At 32.2% G+C, this 17,581-nt stretch overlaps 1 protein-coding gene across 1 annotated transcript; it reads left to right on the top strand.

The window, feature by feature from the left end:
* The first annotated feature begins 2,302 nt into the window (after positions 1 to 2,302).
* On the top strand, positions 2,303 to 17,250 carry Tssk (Testis-specific serine/threonine kinase). The gene is made up of 2 exons (XM_072534945.1): positions 2,303 to 2,772; positions 15,213 to 17,250. The coding sequence occupies exons 1-2, from the start codon at positions 2,468 to 2,470 to the stop codon at positions 15,934 to 15,936; spliced, it is 1,029 nt and encodes a 342-aa protein (XP_072391046.1). The 5' UTR covers positions 2,303 to 2,467; the 3' UTR covers positions 15,937 to 17,250.
* The last annotated feature ends 331 nt before the right edge of the window (positions 17,251 to 17,581 follow it).

The following is a 17,581-nucleotide window of genomic DNA, read 5'->3' as shown; positions in this document are numbered from 1 at the left end:
AAATCAAAGGTGAAAACGGGAAGTATATTTGAAGTGTGTAAAAGATTTTAATATAGCTGAGCTCTTTCGGGTTACAAAGCCATATTTGGAGCCATGGTCAAATATTTAAGTATCCTAGTAGAAGAGATCATAAATGATAAGCAGAAAAATGCTGGTTTTATATTATTTTTTTCTTTTATCAATCAAAAAACACAAAGGACTGTACACTCGACTCCACAAAAAACACATTAAATAATTTGGTTATTGTACGAGTGTCAGAACCCGACTATTTTTATTGGAGTTGAAGCGGCAGATTTAATGTGTTTTTTGTGGAGTCCAGGGTACAGTCCCTTGTGTTTTTTCATTGATAAAAGAAAGAAAAAATAAAATAGAATTAGCATTTTTCTGCTTACCATATGATCTCTCCTAGTAGGATACTTAAATATTTGACCAAAGCTCATAAGATGGCTTTGGTCAAGCCGAAAGCACTAACCTTTAGGAATTAAAATCTTTTACACGCTTCAAAAATACTACTACAATATCTAACTTGTACTTATCAATATCGTAGCTTATTTGATTCAATTTACCTCTTTCGTAAAGAGTTCTTACATTCCATGCTCCTATGAATATGTCCCTTCTTGAGTTTTCGGGTTTATATTTCGTTCTCGTTCTTTTCCCATTTTTCTAAAAAATGTTTTTTCTTCAGTTTTATTGCTTTTTCTATTTGAACATTAATTTTCATTTCTTTTTCCATGAAGTTCCCTACAGCTTGTTTCAGTACAGTTCTATTGATTGTATCTGTTGTCAAACCTTGCATTGTTGCTTTGTTAACTTTTCTTTCCTTTTCTAGTCTTTCCAGATGTAATTTTGTATCTTTGGTTGGTAGGTTTTCTTGTTTAACTTTCTTCATTTCTACCTGCAGGTCATGTAGTTCCGTAAAGTACTTTCTTTATTCCTTCTTTCTCCCTTTTACTTCCGTTGTTAAATTTTTTGTTCTTTGGTAAGTCCTGCATCATTTTGATTATTTGATCGAGCTTAATATCCTGATTATGGGCTTTGTTTATTTGATCTAGCCGTTTTCTTCCTCTTCCTATTATCTTCTGATGTGTAGTCGTCCGAATCCATTTTGTATTTATAGATTATGTTTAACCGTGTGTTAACAAATTCGACAACTCATGTGACGCAAGCAGCGTGTATTATTATATATATATTTAGGGATTCTACAGTATTCACTGCCTTCCCTCGCTCAACCGTTTCCATCTCTCTCTGTTGTTCCATTCTCCATCGTTCAGTCCTCTCTTACTCATGGCGTCGTCTACTTCGTTCCTCCAGGATTTTCGGGGTCGTCCTCTTTTCCTCCTTCCTATGGGGCTCCATTCGGTTATTTTCTTTATCCATCTGCTGTCGCTAGTTCTTCTTACATGTCCATACCACTTTAGTCTTTTTTGTTCTATATATGTTAGTATGTCTGTTTCTATTGATGTTCTTTGCTTTATTTCGTCATTACTTCTCCTATCCATTCTTGTTACTCTGCAGCATCTTCGCAGGCATTCCATCTCTGTTGCTACTATCTTACTGCTGGTTTTCTTGTTTATGATCCAATTTTCAGCCCCATATGTCATAATACTTCGCACTAATGTTTTATAAATCTGCGTTTTTGTCTTCATATTTAGGTGTCTATCCCACCATACTGAGTTAAGTTGTCGGATTGCTGTTCTTGTTTGTCCTAATCTTTGTGTAATTTCTTCCTCTGTTGTTGCCTTTTTCGTGATTATAAACCCCAGGTATTTGAATTTATCCTTTCCTTTGATTGTTACGTTGTCATCAATCTGTAGATCTTCTATGTCTTCTTCACTTGTAGATAGGTACTCTGTTTTCGCGAGGTTAATATCTAGGCCAGCCTTGGTATATTCTTCTTGTAGTTTTTTCATCATGTAGCTGAGGTCGTCTTGGTCTTGTGCAATCACTACTTGATCGTCTGCAAAACTTAATGTATATAGGTATTCGTTCCGTACTGGTACTCCCATGCCTTCGCATTTTCTTTTCCGTGTATTATTCATTATACAATTCTAAACCGACTGAACACTTGACGATGTGTATATTTCAAATAATGCTGATAAAAAAGTACAAACAATTTTTTTAATAAAAAAAGAATTTACTGGATGTGTTTCCTTCTATTTCATCTAAAGATAACTAGAAATTTTTTATGATAAATGTTTAATTTGGACTCCTACCATTTTAAAATCTTTCATTTTTATAATTTGTACAAACATCATGATTTATTTTGCGCTAGCCTAAAAAATCATATCCAGTAACCAGGGATAAATATAATTTGTGTCCTGTCAAGTTGACCTGACATTTCGCACAAATTTTTGTATTTTAAATTTTATGTTTAGAAGAACAAACAGTGGTATGTCGCTAAAACCTGACTGAATGGATGTTTCTAAAAAATCAATGGTAAAGAAAAAACCTTCGTATTAAAAAACAGATGGCGACTCATCTGAGTCCACGAAATTCCGAAGTAAATGCTCTAGAACAAAGGGGGTACCTAATCGGAAAAAAAATTGGCCAAGGTTCTTATGCTACTGTACATTTAGCTGATTATGTCGACAATACCGGCCCGAAGAAGATGCGCCTTGCGTGCAAAATTTTTGACAAAGAAAAAGCTCCTAAGGATTTTCTAGAAAAGTTTTTTCCTAGAGAACTAGAGATTCTCACTAAGATTGAAAACCAACACATTATACAAGTGCATAGTATTCTACAAAGAGGACCTAGGGTGTTTATATTTATGAGGTAAGTCATTTTTTATAAAGTTAGTTTTATTTACTTGACAAATGAAAAAACTTACGTTAGTATATAATACTTTTTCATTTTTGTACAATTCGTTGCCCTTTGTATTTAATACCTAGTCATTTATAATCTTCATTTTTTTATCTATTTTGAATATATGACATAGAAAAATTGAATAAAAGTCAAAACAGGAATAACTTGTTTGGTAGGTACATGAAGGTAAACGACTCAGTAAAACTAAAATGAGATACTTCAACAAGCTACTGCATAATCCCTCAAATACTAGGTCATCCCTCAAAGTACTAAAGTGGATCCAATCCTGAAACATATTCAACAAATTACTCAAAAATTTTCAGAGAATTCACCTGATATGAACATCGCTAATCAACTCTTATGTTTCCCAAATATCTTAAGTAGAAAACGAATTCCATAGGATCATAGACAAAAACATAATAGATTTTTTAGGTTTCATGTTATCCATTACTAATAGTTTTTTGGTACCTAAATATACATATGTCGTAATTTGTACTTATACTACATATAATACACTGCTCTCCAAAATTAAAGCACCATTATAATATTATAAATGTAACATAAGTTTGAAGCTATTTTGCTTTTAAACCGTTGATTGGATTTCGATGATTTTTTTTTTCACATTATAGGTCTGTTTTTAAGGAATTACTTTACCAACGTTTTTTAAAAAATGTCAATGTCTTACTCATGTAGGGGATGAAAAAATAAAGTTGTGTTTTTTCATCTTATTTTACTACACTCTGTGGAATTCATTAGAAACAAACGCTACATCTTATTAATATTGCAAGATGGCTTCATTTTTTCTCAACAGTTTTGTAAAAAAGAAATCTTGATGTCTTTATTATCTAAAAAACAGTACGTTTAAAGCAAAACATGATTTTATTAAATTGTCATACTCATTATTTAGTGCAATTTAAGCAGGTAACGGGCTATGAAAAATCAAAAAATTCGACAGGGCAGTTTTAGACTGGCATTATTGTTTACAATTCGATAAATTGTTTTGCTACTTTGCCTTATGTTGGTTAGTTGATGTGAACCGTATTTCAAGAAATCTGAGTCGTTCAAAATGAGTGGGCGCTTTACCACCCTTCCACTCGACTTAAGGGGTCTATTCTGGCTCATCCCTACGTTAAAGTTGTCCCTTCAGTCCAGTCTTTTTAACAAAATCTATTATGACCTTAGGTGACACTTCTACAAAGTCATAGGGCCGGAGCTTAAATATATCATAAGCTTAAATATATATAAGCTCAAATATATTGAGCCTTATTATATCCAGTCCTGAGCAGTTGCACAAAACGTGTTCCGCCGTCTCATCATCAGTCTAACAGAATCTTCAATTCGCACTTTCTGCCAGTTTGATTTTGTTCATGGGCTCCTTGAGACGACACTGACCTGTCCTGGAGGAGACCTGACAATGCGCAGATTACTCCTATTTATATGTAGTAGTTCTTTGGATCTCTTTTTCGACGGTTCATGTATAAAAGTCTTCGAATATTTGAGACCCATTTGTTCGTACCAGTGGTTACGTTTCATCCGTTCCACACAGTCTGATAATGTTCTTTTATCTGTACTTCTTTGCCGGCCGGACTGGTCCATAAAAAAGGCGCCAATACAAACTTTAAACTAATGCGTCAACTTTTTTGAAATCCTAAAGCCGGCATCAGACAGCTCGTGGAACAAAAATACGCTTTTCGCTAGTTCACGTCGGAATATATACAGTATAAAAAAGAGAAACCACGGTGGGCATCCCATGTTAGTGTAAAATTGATAAATATTTACTTTTTGATAACGACCCCAATTAAGCGTGTCCCATCGAGATAAGTTTGGCGACGCTGGTCATAAATAGATAGTTTTGCCCTATCCCAGGGCCGTAAACCACACATATTGAGCGTCAAAACGGTATTTCACGTTGGGTTGGTTTACGTTTTTATATTTTGTCTTTTTCTACTACTTATGCATTTTCTGTCTTTCCTCGAACGTTACTCCACATTCTGTCAGATCTCACCTTAATGCATGTTAAGTAAATCAATATTATTTGTGAATTTTTTTAATAAGTTTAATTTTAATTTAAATCTATAAAATAATTTACTATTTTGATTAGGAATAAACCACAATTTTACTTTAAAATAAGTTTATTTTGACGTTTTGATTTCCACGTGGAAATTACCGGCAGGACGTCCCACGACACGCCAGTTAACACAGCGTACGATGAACCACACGCTTCAACTACGAGCAACAACCGCAACTACTTACGCTATTGGAGCTGGAATTACCGCAACTGCTGACACCAGACTTGTCCTCCAGTTGGTTCTCGTTAAAGGGTTTAGGGTGTACTCATTCCAATTACGGAGCCTCAGATGAGTCCTGTATCGTTATTTTTCGTCACTACCTCTCCGTGCCGGGAGTGGGTAATTTATGCGCCTGCTGCCTTCCTTGGGTGTAGTAGGCGTTTCTCAGGGTCCCTCTTCGGAATCGAACTTTGATTTTCCGATACTCTTTACAACCATGGTAGGTGCCGAACCTACCATCGATAGTTGATAAGGCATCGAAACATCAAAATAAACTTATTTTAAAGTAAAATTGTGGGTTTTTCCCAATAAAAATAGTAAATTATATCAAGATATCATAAAAAAATAGCTTTAGAATAAATTTTTAAAAACTGCGATTAACATTTATTACAAAACTGAAATTTCTGACTTATTTTTCATCTTTCTTAGCAACAAATAAGGATAGAAACATTCAAAAAACGCCAGTTTGAAGATTTTTTATATGACTTTATTACTCTTAAATTTGTTTCAAATGCTTCACTTTTTGCTGATAGACGAAAAAAGAAATAATGGGCCATTTTTTGACTTTAATTTGTCAATAATGAATAAGTCCAAAAAATCGACTGCAGGAAACATACAGGTTCTTGTTATAGAGATCCATACAACTCAGAACAACTGTCATTAACATGGCGGGCTTAGAGTTACAAACAGAGTACTTTTTTTACTCATTTCCCTGGCCTATATATAGGATCCAGGGGCGCTACAATCGTATACGTATAATGTAGTTAAGAGGCACAGAAATCGCAGAAAGAGTATATTTTAGGCCAATTGCGGATGTACCACTCTTATATTATAACAGTGGTACAGTGATATTGATAACTATTAAAGGAGCCCGTATCGTAAAAATGAACTTCGAGAGCGCTATACGTCGTATCTAAGCTATTAACACAAATCTCTGGGTGTCATTTTCGAACTACGTGCGCTGGCCTTTGATTATCTGATATCTTTGATTATCTGATGCCTTTGATTATCTGATACCTGATACGAGTTGTATTTTGTAGAAACACCATGCTCAACTGAATCAATAAATCAATCAAACGGCGAAATCGGAAGCAAGTAAAAACATTTTTCAGGGAAATGGTAGAAAACTACCCAAATCATGTTTGGGTAGTTTTAAAAAATTTTTCAGCGTTAAATTTTTTTATGGGTAGATAACGAAGGCAAAAGGCGCGCCGGTGGCCAGTCGTATTTCTTGCTATGCCAAAGACAGGTTTTTGTCAATGAATGTGTGCAAGTAATTACTTTCGTTGATGTGAGGTTGAGCTATCGTGAAATAAGCTTGAGGTTAAGAGTGTCCCCCATTAAAATATCACGAGTCGTTCAACTTTTTCGATATACAAACTACCATACGAGACGGCCTGGACAAGGAAGAGGAAGAGTCACATTACGCTATGGTCAGTTTATCAGGCTTCGTGCTATAGGAGAACGTTTTGTCACAATGAGATATTTACAAATACAAGTGGTATGTGTTCATAATATTTAAATTTCCAGGAACATTATACAAAAACGACTCTCTAGACAAGATTTGCATTTAAGGATACCAGCCAAAGCACCAGCTTTAAACCTAAATCATCGTAGAAGTAGGTTGCAATTTGCTAAAGACTAGCTTGACTGGAATACTAATGTTGTTAACATAATAGAACATGAGCTGGGAGAAAGAGGCGAAAGACTATTTCAGTTTTGTCAAGAAAAATCATTAGTAGTTACTAATATGTGGTTCAAACTGACCCCAAGAAGATTATATACTTAGAAATCTCCCCAACGAGCGAACGAAAATGAATACATCATGATTTATTGTAGATTTCGAAATGCCATATATGTGTTAAAACTTACCCTGAGCAGACATTCAGTCTAATCATAACCCACTGGTAGCTCAAGTAAGAATCAGACTCAAGTAAGAATCAATAAAAAAATATTAAAGACCACATTGAGGTTAACAAAGTAAACCTTGACGTCCTGAACGACAACAAAAAAGTCTTCAGCTATATACAGAACTTAACCAAAAAATAAAACAATTAAAACAACACAAAACAACAAAACCCAAGTCAACAAAAGCATCAAAACACAAATCAAAGAAGTCAAAGAAAGGATAACTTAACGGTGCAAGGACATATAAACTGATAATAAAGAAAGTGAAAGAAGCAGAAATATAGAGCACCTCCATATCCGAATGGTTTGCTGATAATCGTGACCTGATAGAACAATTAGATGGCGAGCCAGACGGGCCTGACATATTTAAAGAAGAAATAATTTTAAAACTTTGAAAAAAACTAACAATGGAAATTGACATATTTAAAGAAGAAATAATTTTAAAACTTGGAAAAAAACTAACAATGGAAAAGTGGCTGGATCAGATGATTTAATTGGTGAAGTCCTAAAACTGTTGGACTAGGAAAGAAATAATCTTGTACTTACGTTATTTAACAGAATATAAAATACTGGAAAAGTACCCAGGCAATGGCTCCAATCTATATTTGTCACTCTACCTAATAAATCCAACTCAAAAAGATTTACCAGTACCGTTTGATGCCGTTTTAAGTCTTATGTATCATTTACTAAAGGTATTTCTACGAATCATACACTCTAGTCTAGACTATGGAGAACGATAGATGAAAACATAAGTGAAAGTCAATTGGATTTTAGGAATGGTATGGACACCAAATATACTTTATTTACGTTGCAAATATTGATCCAAAAAAGTCTCGAACAGCAGAGTATTCACATTTATGATAGATTATGAAACGGCATTTGATAACGTGAAGCAAGACAAACTTATAAATCTGCTCAAACAAAATAAAGACATGAGGGTTATCAAGCACTAGTATCTGAACCAGTCAGAGCACAATAAAGTCGGAAATATGACAACATCGGACACTCAATCAAAGAAGTTGAACAAGAGTGTATACTGTCGTCACTACTGTTTAATTTATATTCTGAATCCATTTTCCAGAAGACCTTAGAAGATATAGAAGTAGATATAGAAAACCTGTTAACAACATTCGATATGCTGACGACACAATCCTCCTTGTCAATGAGTTATAATTCCTAATAAATAAAGTCAATAACAAAAACAAAATTGTGGTCATCAGCAAGCGTAGTATAGACAATATCATAGTACTTGCGATGCTGTATAAAGGATAAATGGGATCCTGATTATGAAGTCAAACTTAGAATCGAAATGGCCAAGAATAGGTTTTTCAAAATGAAACCACTGTTTTACAGTAGGCACCTACTCGATTCTAAGTCTGACTACTCGATGGCGTCCCATTAAATGTTACGTGTTGCCTTCACTGTTGTACAGAGTCGAGCGATGAACTTAAAGGCAAGAACCATGTCACGTCTAGAATATTTTGAGATGTTGTACTGGCGATTATTGTAAATACCATGGATCGAGAGAGTATCAATTGATTGAGTGTTGGAAAGAACGAATAAATATAAGAAACTATTGATAACAGTTAAGCGAAGAAAAACAGCTTATTTTAACTATATCTTTAGAAACGATAAATATGGTTTTCTATGGTTGATCTTTGAAGGAGAGATCGAAGGAAGGCAAGGCATCGGACGAAAGAATGCGACACTTGCGTCAATGGTTCGAGGGAAAGGATCAGGGAGGCCAAAACAATTATACGATTAGCACAAAATAGAGAAGAATTTCAGGTGACTTTTTAAAGCAGAGGACTTTAAAACGATAATGTCAGTATTTTTGTGATAAGTTCCCGGTACGTTTTTATTAGAGGATAGTTCATTTACTTACATGAAATCAACTTTTCATTTACAAATATCTGTCAAAAAAATGATAGCATGAGGTTGGTCTTCAAAAAGACAAACGCACCCAATAATGACCAGTAAAACTATCTGGTTAGTAATCCCATTGCATTGTTTCTATTGGAGGAGAAGAATTCCTCTATCAAAGGAATTCTAGAAGCCGAATTAATCACTTTGACAGCAAAGTTCTCGAACTTTTTTATCTGTATTTTTCTGTAATCTTGTGTTAAAGTGCTGATTCGTTATTCGTACCTTCGCTGGAACGCTAGAACAGATTTTCGCGTATATAAAGCAGGACATTCACGTTCCGATTTGAAGTCCCACTTAGTAGGACTACTAGTTGGATAGTCGGCTCTACTCACGCTCCGACTTGCTATCAAACTAGCGCTCCAACTTCAGTTGTAGTGTGTTTTTACGGTGGTGTACATGGATCAGGCAAAAAATTTATCCAATATATATAATTATAATTAGGAAGAAGAAAGTGACAGCAGTACCATTTGAAAAGAAGGAAAAAAATGTTGGATGAAGAAATTATTCGTTGATCGTGTGAACTGTGACACGAAGTTCCACAATGTCATTGATGAGGATGATTACAGAATTACCGCAGAACGCTATGTTTGCAGTGTTCTCATACTTTAGAGCACTATCAGTATCCCACAAACAGAGACTATTTATTTAAATATTAATAAAATTAGAATTTCATTCATTGTTTATTATGGAAGGCGTGCAGTAGGTACTTACCCAGTTTTCCTCAGTCAAGCGCTGTTTTTGATCCAACTTCCGACTTCTTTATTCACTCTGCCACTGCATAGAAAGTCGGAAGTTGGACCTTCGATTCGTCCCTCTAAATGTTCTCTGACTGGTACAACTAGATTTATAACAATCCAGTAAGCCCACTCATGGTCCGATATCGGATAAAACTTCGGAGGTTGGACCACAAGTCGGACTATATAATATCGGAACGGGAATGCCCCGCTTAAACTGCTCGTCTTCTTTGAATAGACAGTAATTAGACAAATGTTTTTGTAAGCCATACCCATATTATCGTAGGCGATAATAATTAGTGTATTTATAATTATTACGTAATTAGTCCAGGAAGCCATTGAATTTAAAAATTAATATTTTTATTACTAAAAGTAAGTTATGTAGTACTACAGTAGTAGTAGATGGTAGTAGTAACAAAGAATATAGACGCTTCTATATTCTTTGGTAGTAAGTACTATTTAGTAAGTTAAAATTGTATATATAAATATTTCTTATTAATCTTGAGCAATATTTGAAAGAATATTTTTTAAAAAGAAGTTAAACATTTTTTGTAATTAATATGTCAATAATTCTTACTACATCTTGATCATATTTATTTATTCTACTCTTACTCCACTCTTTGTGACTGATATCAAAAGGAAAATAACGATTGATGCATAGAACTTTTTATCGGATATAATAATAACCATTTTTGTAGGGGAATTTCATTTGTTGAAATATTTAGCTTCCCAACCACCAGAAATAGCAGATATATTATGAGTTTGTTCTAAAGGTAAATCTCCTCCTACTCGCGCTTGATTAAAAATTAAAAAACTAGGGTTTAAATAATCTTATGAACTAAAATGCTTTAGGATTTTTGATAATGGATATTCGAAGAATATTTGTGTACTTTGGCAACATCAAAATTTTCCTTTTTTCATATTGTTTTTCGGTGTTGAAAATAAACATTTTTGCGTTTTTTTCATAACTTAAATCGTTTATCACTCGAAAACGACGCATATTAGAAAAAAATTACTAGAAACCTTTTGGTTCTAGTAGAATAACCTAAAAACCCAAAAAAACTTTGGGGCGAAAGACCGATTTTTTACAATTTTTGAAACAAATTGTTTAAACAATTTTTTACCCACTTTTGGACCTGGCAACATACAAATTTGTTAAAAGGAGCCTTTTTTGAGTAAGATTGTGCAAAAACACCCAATCAAAATATTTTTCCTAGCGAAAGTGCAGTGGCTTCCTGGACAAAATGAGATATTTGTTTATGTGGGTTTTTTTTGTTGAGTGAGTTAATAAAATTAGTTAAACTACGTTTACGTCACTTAATTCCACAGCCCGTAGAAGAATGTATCAATATTAGTTTGTCTTAAATTTAGTTTACTGTAAATATTGATATTAAAATCAAATTTTATATGTATATTATTTTAAACCATAAATAATGATTCGTCGATATGTTTTTTGGTGATTAATAATTAAGAATGTTGGTATTTTCCTTTAAGTGACTTCTTTTTTTAATATTAGTAACCAAAATTCAACTCAATTCTACAAATAAATAAAGTAGTTATCATAAAAATTTCTTCTTCTTTTCGGCTTTTTTCCATTATGAGTTCACCGTTTTTGTCCTTCACTCTATTTTCCCAGTCAATTTCTCTGAGGTTTCTATCTATCATAACATTTCCTATGTATGTTTTCCTCTGTTCTTATTCTATCCGCTCTGGTGATTTGTAGACATCTTTTCATAAAGTCCAGTTCAACTGTTCTATAAGTATATATCAAAGACCAATACATAAGTATTCAGTCTTACACACATATATATATATATATATATATATATATATATATATATATATATATATATATATATATATATATATATATGTATATATATATATGTATATATATATATATATAAATATATATATATATATATATATATATATATATATATCTTGAGTCCCCATATCTCGTATTCTTCCTTTAATTTCCTTATCATATATTCCATATCCTCCCTCCTGAATTGTGCAAAAATGACTTGGTCATCTGCGAAAAGTAGTGAATGTAATATATTCTCTTGTGCTGGTATGCTCGTTGTTCCGCATTTTCTATACCATCTTTTTAAAGCCTGATCTATATATATATATATATATATATATATATATATATATATATATATATATGTATATATATAATATACAGTATAGGTAAAAGTTTATGGTCGATATGGACCTTACGTGAGATGGAGTGAGAAACACCTGTTTAAAAAGAGAGAGGTATATTAGGTCAGCCCTTTATATCGCCGAAAATGAACAAGTTGAAATAATAAAAAAGGGGAAATTCAACGTTGCCAAACTTATTGGTTTTATTTGACCTGTTGTCTTTTTAGCATTTGACCAATGTTCTAAGATAATCAAATTTGGGCGAAATAGATTTAAATGGCAGCTTACTGTTTTTTATTGGGAATATGCCACAATTTTACTTTACAATAAGTTTAATATAATATTTTGATTTCCACTTCGAAAATCATTTTATATAAATAAAATTTATTAATGTTTCGTATTTTAAGTACCATTTCCGAATTAAAAATCTAAACATCAAAATAAGCTTATTTTAAAGTCACATTGTGCCTTATTCCCATTAAAAATAATAAACTGCATATGCCACAATAAAATATTCTTCATACAAAATTTCTTGGCAACGTCTCGTTTCCCGATTTCTCGATTCGTCAAAGCACCGAATCAAACTAAGGACAGAGGTAATGAGTAGAGGTGGGTCTTCAAAGTTTTTATCGTAAACCGATTTTCGTAAACAAGTTACTATGATTGTTTAACAGTAGTTTCAAGTAAGAGAGTACCTACATAAACAAACATAATGGCTATTATCGTTTATACACAATATTTATTGAAGTGAAAAAAACTAATGAAGGATACATTTATTATAACTTGAAAAATAAACTAAACAATACAACCCGATATTAGTAATTGTACTACGTCGGATACAATGGATGTAAGGTTACCGTTTGCTAAAATTTTATTGCAAGATTCTTGCAGGCAGCGTACCATAAAAGTCACTGAACTACCCTTCAAGTATTTTTGGCCACTCATTGTACTTGTTATTTCTTTAAAAGGCCGTAAAATTTGGGAAAGTTGAGAACAAATAATCCAGTCTTCATTATTTAGATGTGGTCTAAGTCTATGTCTGTATTAACTAATACCAATGTGGAACGGATTGCCTCTTCTAACTCGGTCATTCTTTTTAACATGTAATAGGTGAAGTTCTACCTAGTTTCCACATCTTGGATTGGCCGTTTGGGAACTTTGTTATGTTGTAATTGATACTTTAAAAGCCTTTCTGAAGATAAGGTACTTTTTTTGAAATTTGTTTTTTGCCGAATTGTCGAAAAAAAGACTTATTATTTTATCTATTTCTACACGACAGCATTTAAGTGCGTCGTCCTCCACCAATAAATTTAACGTATGAGCAAAACAATTTAAATATTTTCATTCCAAAACATCTTTAATAGCTTTGAACATATTTGAGGCATTATCAGTTACTGCAAAATTTACTTTTCGTTTTAGACCCCACTGATTAATAATTTCACTAATTTCAAAAGCGATGTTTTCTGAATTATGGTTTCCAGAAAAATGCCAGCAGCCTAATAAAATCATTTTAAATTCTAAATTTTCGGTTAAATATTGTCCTGTTAATGCGATGTAACTCTTAGTTACTCCATATGTCCAGAGGTCAGTAGTAATACAGATATTTTCTACTTCTTTAACAACTTGTGATCTAATAATTTGCTCAGTTTTGATATAACATTCCTGAAGTAATGACCCTGACGTAATGAACAAGTTTTTCTTGTTGGCGGTTTATATCCAAGAATCCACCCTGCAAACTTTTTAAAAGCTCGTTCTTCAACTATGGAAAACGGATGAAACGAGTCTTTGCATAGATTTAGTAAATCCATATCTATTTGTTTCTTTTGTTCTAAACTAAAATTTTTATTAATGGAATTATCCATCACCTTTTGACGCTTGGGTGGCGGTGGCAGTATGTCAGTACTTGTAGTAGAAGTAGTCGAAACGGACAGAAATGCGTCAGGAGAAGTTTCAATCATTGCAATATTCAGAAAGCGAACCATAAAAGCTGCATCTTCTACAAATGTGCATATTTTGAAAATAAAATTATTATTCTTATATTAGGTCAATAATTTTGACTAAGAAAAATAATTCTTAATTGAATATTTACAATAAATAAATCCTTTGACGAACTATCAATAAAGATTTGAAATCGAAAATGCAGATCAATCGTAAATCGAAACTCATTCATTAATCAGAATACCTAGTTATAAAAAACCAAAAGAAAGAGTTAAGAACCTGATTACTTCTATAAAAAAAGAAAAAGAAGATTGTACTAGTGAAAACCAACCAGTACAAGAAAAAGAAACTGATAAAGATGACTTAAGTCCATGGTGTATTTTTGATGAATTAATTGGATATGACTCATCTAAACATACACCTGTATCGAGAGATATAAAAGAAGTCGACATTTATTTGTCTGATGATATTACCCACAAAAAATTTCGAACGGAGATTGGAACTGACCATTACAGTGGTGGAAAAACCATCGCCATGTATATCCTAACTTAACCACTATTTTCATAAAATATTGTAGTATTGTAACAAAATCTGTTCCTTGTGAACACATGTTCAAAATCTGGTTTAATTTTAAATAAAAGAAGAACACGGTTAACAAGAAAAGTGGAAAAACTTATGTTTTTAAATGTCAATTTAGACGATTCGCGATTTAATAATGTGTAATGTAAATGTAAGTACTATTTGTATTGTTTAATTTATTTTTCAAGTTATAATAAATATATGCTTTGTTAGTTTCTTTCAATATAAGAGCCAATATGTTTGTTTGTGTACTCGCTTATTTGAAACTACTGGTAAACAATCAACTAGTTACAGTTTACGAAAAATTCCGATAAAAATGTTAACGACCCATCTCTAGTTTCTTAGGATCAGAACCGGAGACATGTAAAATATCTCTGATCGGAACTAATAGGAACTAATCGTCTCACTAATGGGCAATGGGCGTCAATCTGAAATATGGAGGGGAGACCAAGGGGAAATATGATTGTTATCTTTGTCTATTCGCTGAAAATATGATTTTATATCTGTGTTAGATTTCCTGTTAAATTTTACCATACCGACCATAGTGTGTGTGTGTTAAAAAGTGTAGGTGATAGACCACATCCCTGTTTGAGACATTTTGTTGCGGTGATTGTTTTTGTTATTTCATTGCCTAAATTTATTTGCACCTCTGTTTTTTTATACAGTCTTTGTGTTATATTCACCCATTTCTATCTAACGTTCATTTTACTCATTGCTTCCCATAGTTGTTTCCTGGGCACGCTATCATATGCTTTCTCCAAGTCGATAAAGGTCATATGTGTTTCAATATTTTTCTCTTTGTTCTTTTCTATAACCTGCCTCATAAAAATTCCACAAGAAATTAATTTCAGTATCATATTAACGTTAATTTTTTATATTATTTTAGATATGCCGATAACGGAGATCTTTTGGATTTTATTAAGAAAAATGGAGTCGTGCCTGAGCAACAAGGTAAAATATGGTTTAGACAAATGGCCAGCGGACTTCACTATCTTCATGGCAGGAACATTTCACATCGAGATTTAAAATGTGAAAATATTTTGCTTTCGAGAAGATTTAATGTAAAGTTGGCTGACTTCGGTTTTGCGCGATTTTGTGTCGATTCCGATAATAGAAGAATACTTAGTCAAACTTATTGCGGATCGGCTGCTTATGCAGCTCCTGAAGTCGTCAACGGAACACCGTATAATCCCAAGCTATCTGATGTTTGGTCCTTAGGAATAATACTATTTATAATGCTGAATGCTTCTATGCCTTTTGACGATTCAAATTTAAGGAAATTACTAAAAGATCAAATGACCAAAAACTGGGTTTTTCGATCAAGAGTACGAGATAGTTTATCCACATTGGCTAAATCACTGGTGAGACATCTATTAGAACCTGATTTGACTCAAAGACTAACGCTAGATAGAGTTATGCAACATGACTGGCTAAGAATGCGCAGAGAAAGGCCTTCTCTTATTGGCAGGTTGGTACATAATCCAGTGGAAAATCATTTTCCACATGTCAGTTGTGCATATGACGACGAAAAAGTACCTGGGGACTTCCAAAATCCCGATAACAAGAAAAGCGAAATGAGGATAGCTATCAACGATAATTCAATGAATTGAATTAATAGGGGTTAAGATGGCTGGTATGGTTTTTAAAGATATATAATTTAACTTTTTTCACTATGATAACTAAATGTTTCATATTCCTATAAATCTGAACATATTTGTCTAAAATTCTATAATTTTATGTTTTGTTTTTTTGGTTTCTGGAATATTACTATTAAATTTATAGCCAGGTAAACATATTGATTATAATTAGTTTTAATTTGTACACATTTTTAAAATTTTAGATACAAGTAATAGGGGTGACTCGGGAAGGTAGTACGGTTTGTAGCAATTAAAATTTCTAGAGTAATTGATTGTGATACCGGTTTGCATGTTTATTAATTTGCATTATAATTAATGATTACTTTTAGCAATGTTAAGATAGAATATTTCGTATTGTTTATTATAAATCGAAGTTATACCGAAAAAAACGCATTTCTTTATATATTACAATATATTCTATTATAAATAACAAAACATATTTATTTTAAATAAAATAATATAATTAATTAATCTTGATACGAAGATAAGATCATAAGTTTCAGTATGCGCGAGTGATAAACAGAGTAAATATTTGTTTATATTTACAATAACTGGATTTTGCCAAAAAAAGATTATATAGTACAGATCAAGATATAAGTGTTTTATGGCTTTGGCATGTAAAATAAAACGTTTTTATCTTGACTTATGCTTCACGTACTTTGATACACCGAATAGCACAAACAAACGAAGAAATGAGATTATTATTGTAGGTAGTTTAGAGATTCTAGATAAAATATATTTAGCCTTCTACATTTTACCGATGTAACAACTTATTTCGTAATAGGTATATCCTGTCTCACCTACTACTTGGATAAACATTTACATTTTAAAATTAGTGTACACGGAAACACAAAAGTTTAAATTTAATATTTTTAATCATTCTATTTTATAAATCAAATAAAATGTATACATCGTATTTTTCAACCATTTATATATAACAACTGATTATTTAGATACCACTATGAAAGTTACTATATCGACCCATGTAGCTTTATATTTAATAATTTCTAGAACATTTTAAATTTAATAAGAGTTGAATACGTAACCTTTTCAAGAATTATTAGGAAAAATGAAAACCTACTATCATCATCATAGCACCTTTAGTTTCATTGAGAGTAAAAATAATATATCTTTAAGAGCTATACTAGCCAAATAAAAATAATAAAGACAATTAATTTCGGGAACCTTAAGATAAATTGTTAACGTATGTAATAAATATATTCGTCATAAATAACAAGAAATTATTACGCTTATAGTTTATTAGAGAGTGAGAAATAAAATGTGTGAGTGGGTGCAATAAACTCTAATAAGAAGGAACAGTCCCGAGAATGGTGAAATATAATAATAGATATAACTATGTGTTTATTAATCCATACACAAAAATATATAAAAATGAAACAGTATTTACTCACCACAAATTCATATATTATGACTAGTTCGATTTACACTAAGTCAAGAAGAGAGATACAATTATCGCAGTGAATGCGGTAAAACCCATAATATACATATTGAAAACGTATTTCTATTTGTCACTGTAATAATGGAGTTATGATATTTACAATTTATTATTGATTATGAGTGTGACCAACTAGTCCGAAAAATCATAACAAATTGAAAT

The sequence above is a fragment of the Diabrotica undecimpunctata genome, chromosome 6 (assembly GCF_040954645.1).
Source record: "Diabrotica undecimpunctata isolate CICGRU chromosome 6, icDiaUnde3, whole genome shotgun sequence".
In the NCBI taxonomy this organism is placed as follows: Eukaryota; Metazoa; Arthropoda; class Insecta; order Coleoptera; family Chrysomelidae; genus Diabrotica; species Diabrotica undecimpunctata.
Note: the sequence above shows the minus strand (reverse complement) of the source record. Positions and strands in the feature narration are given on the sequence as shown.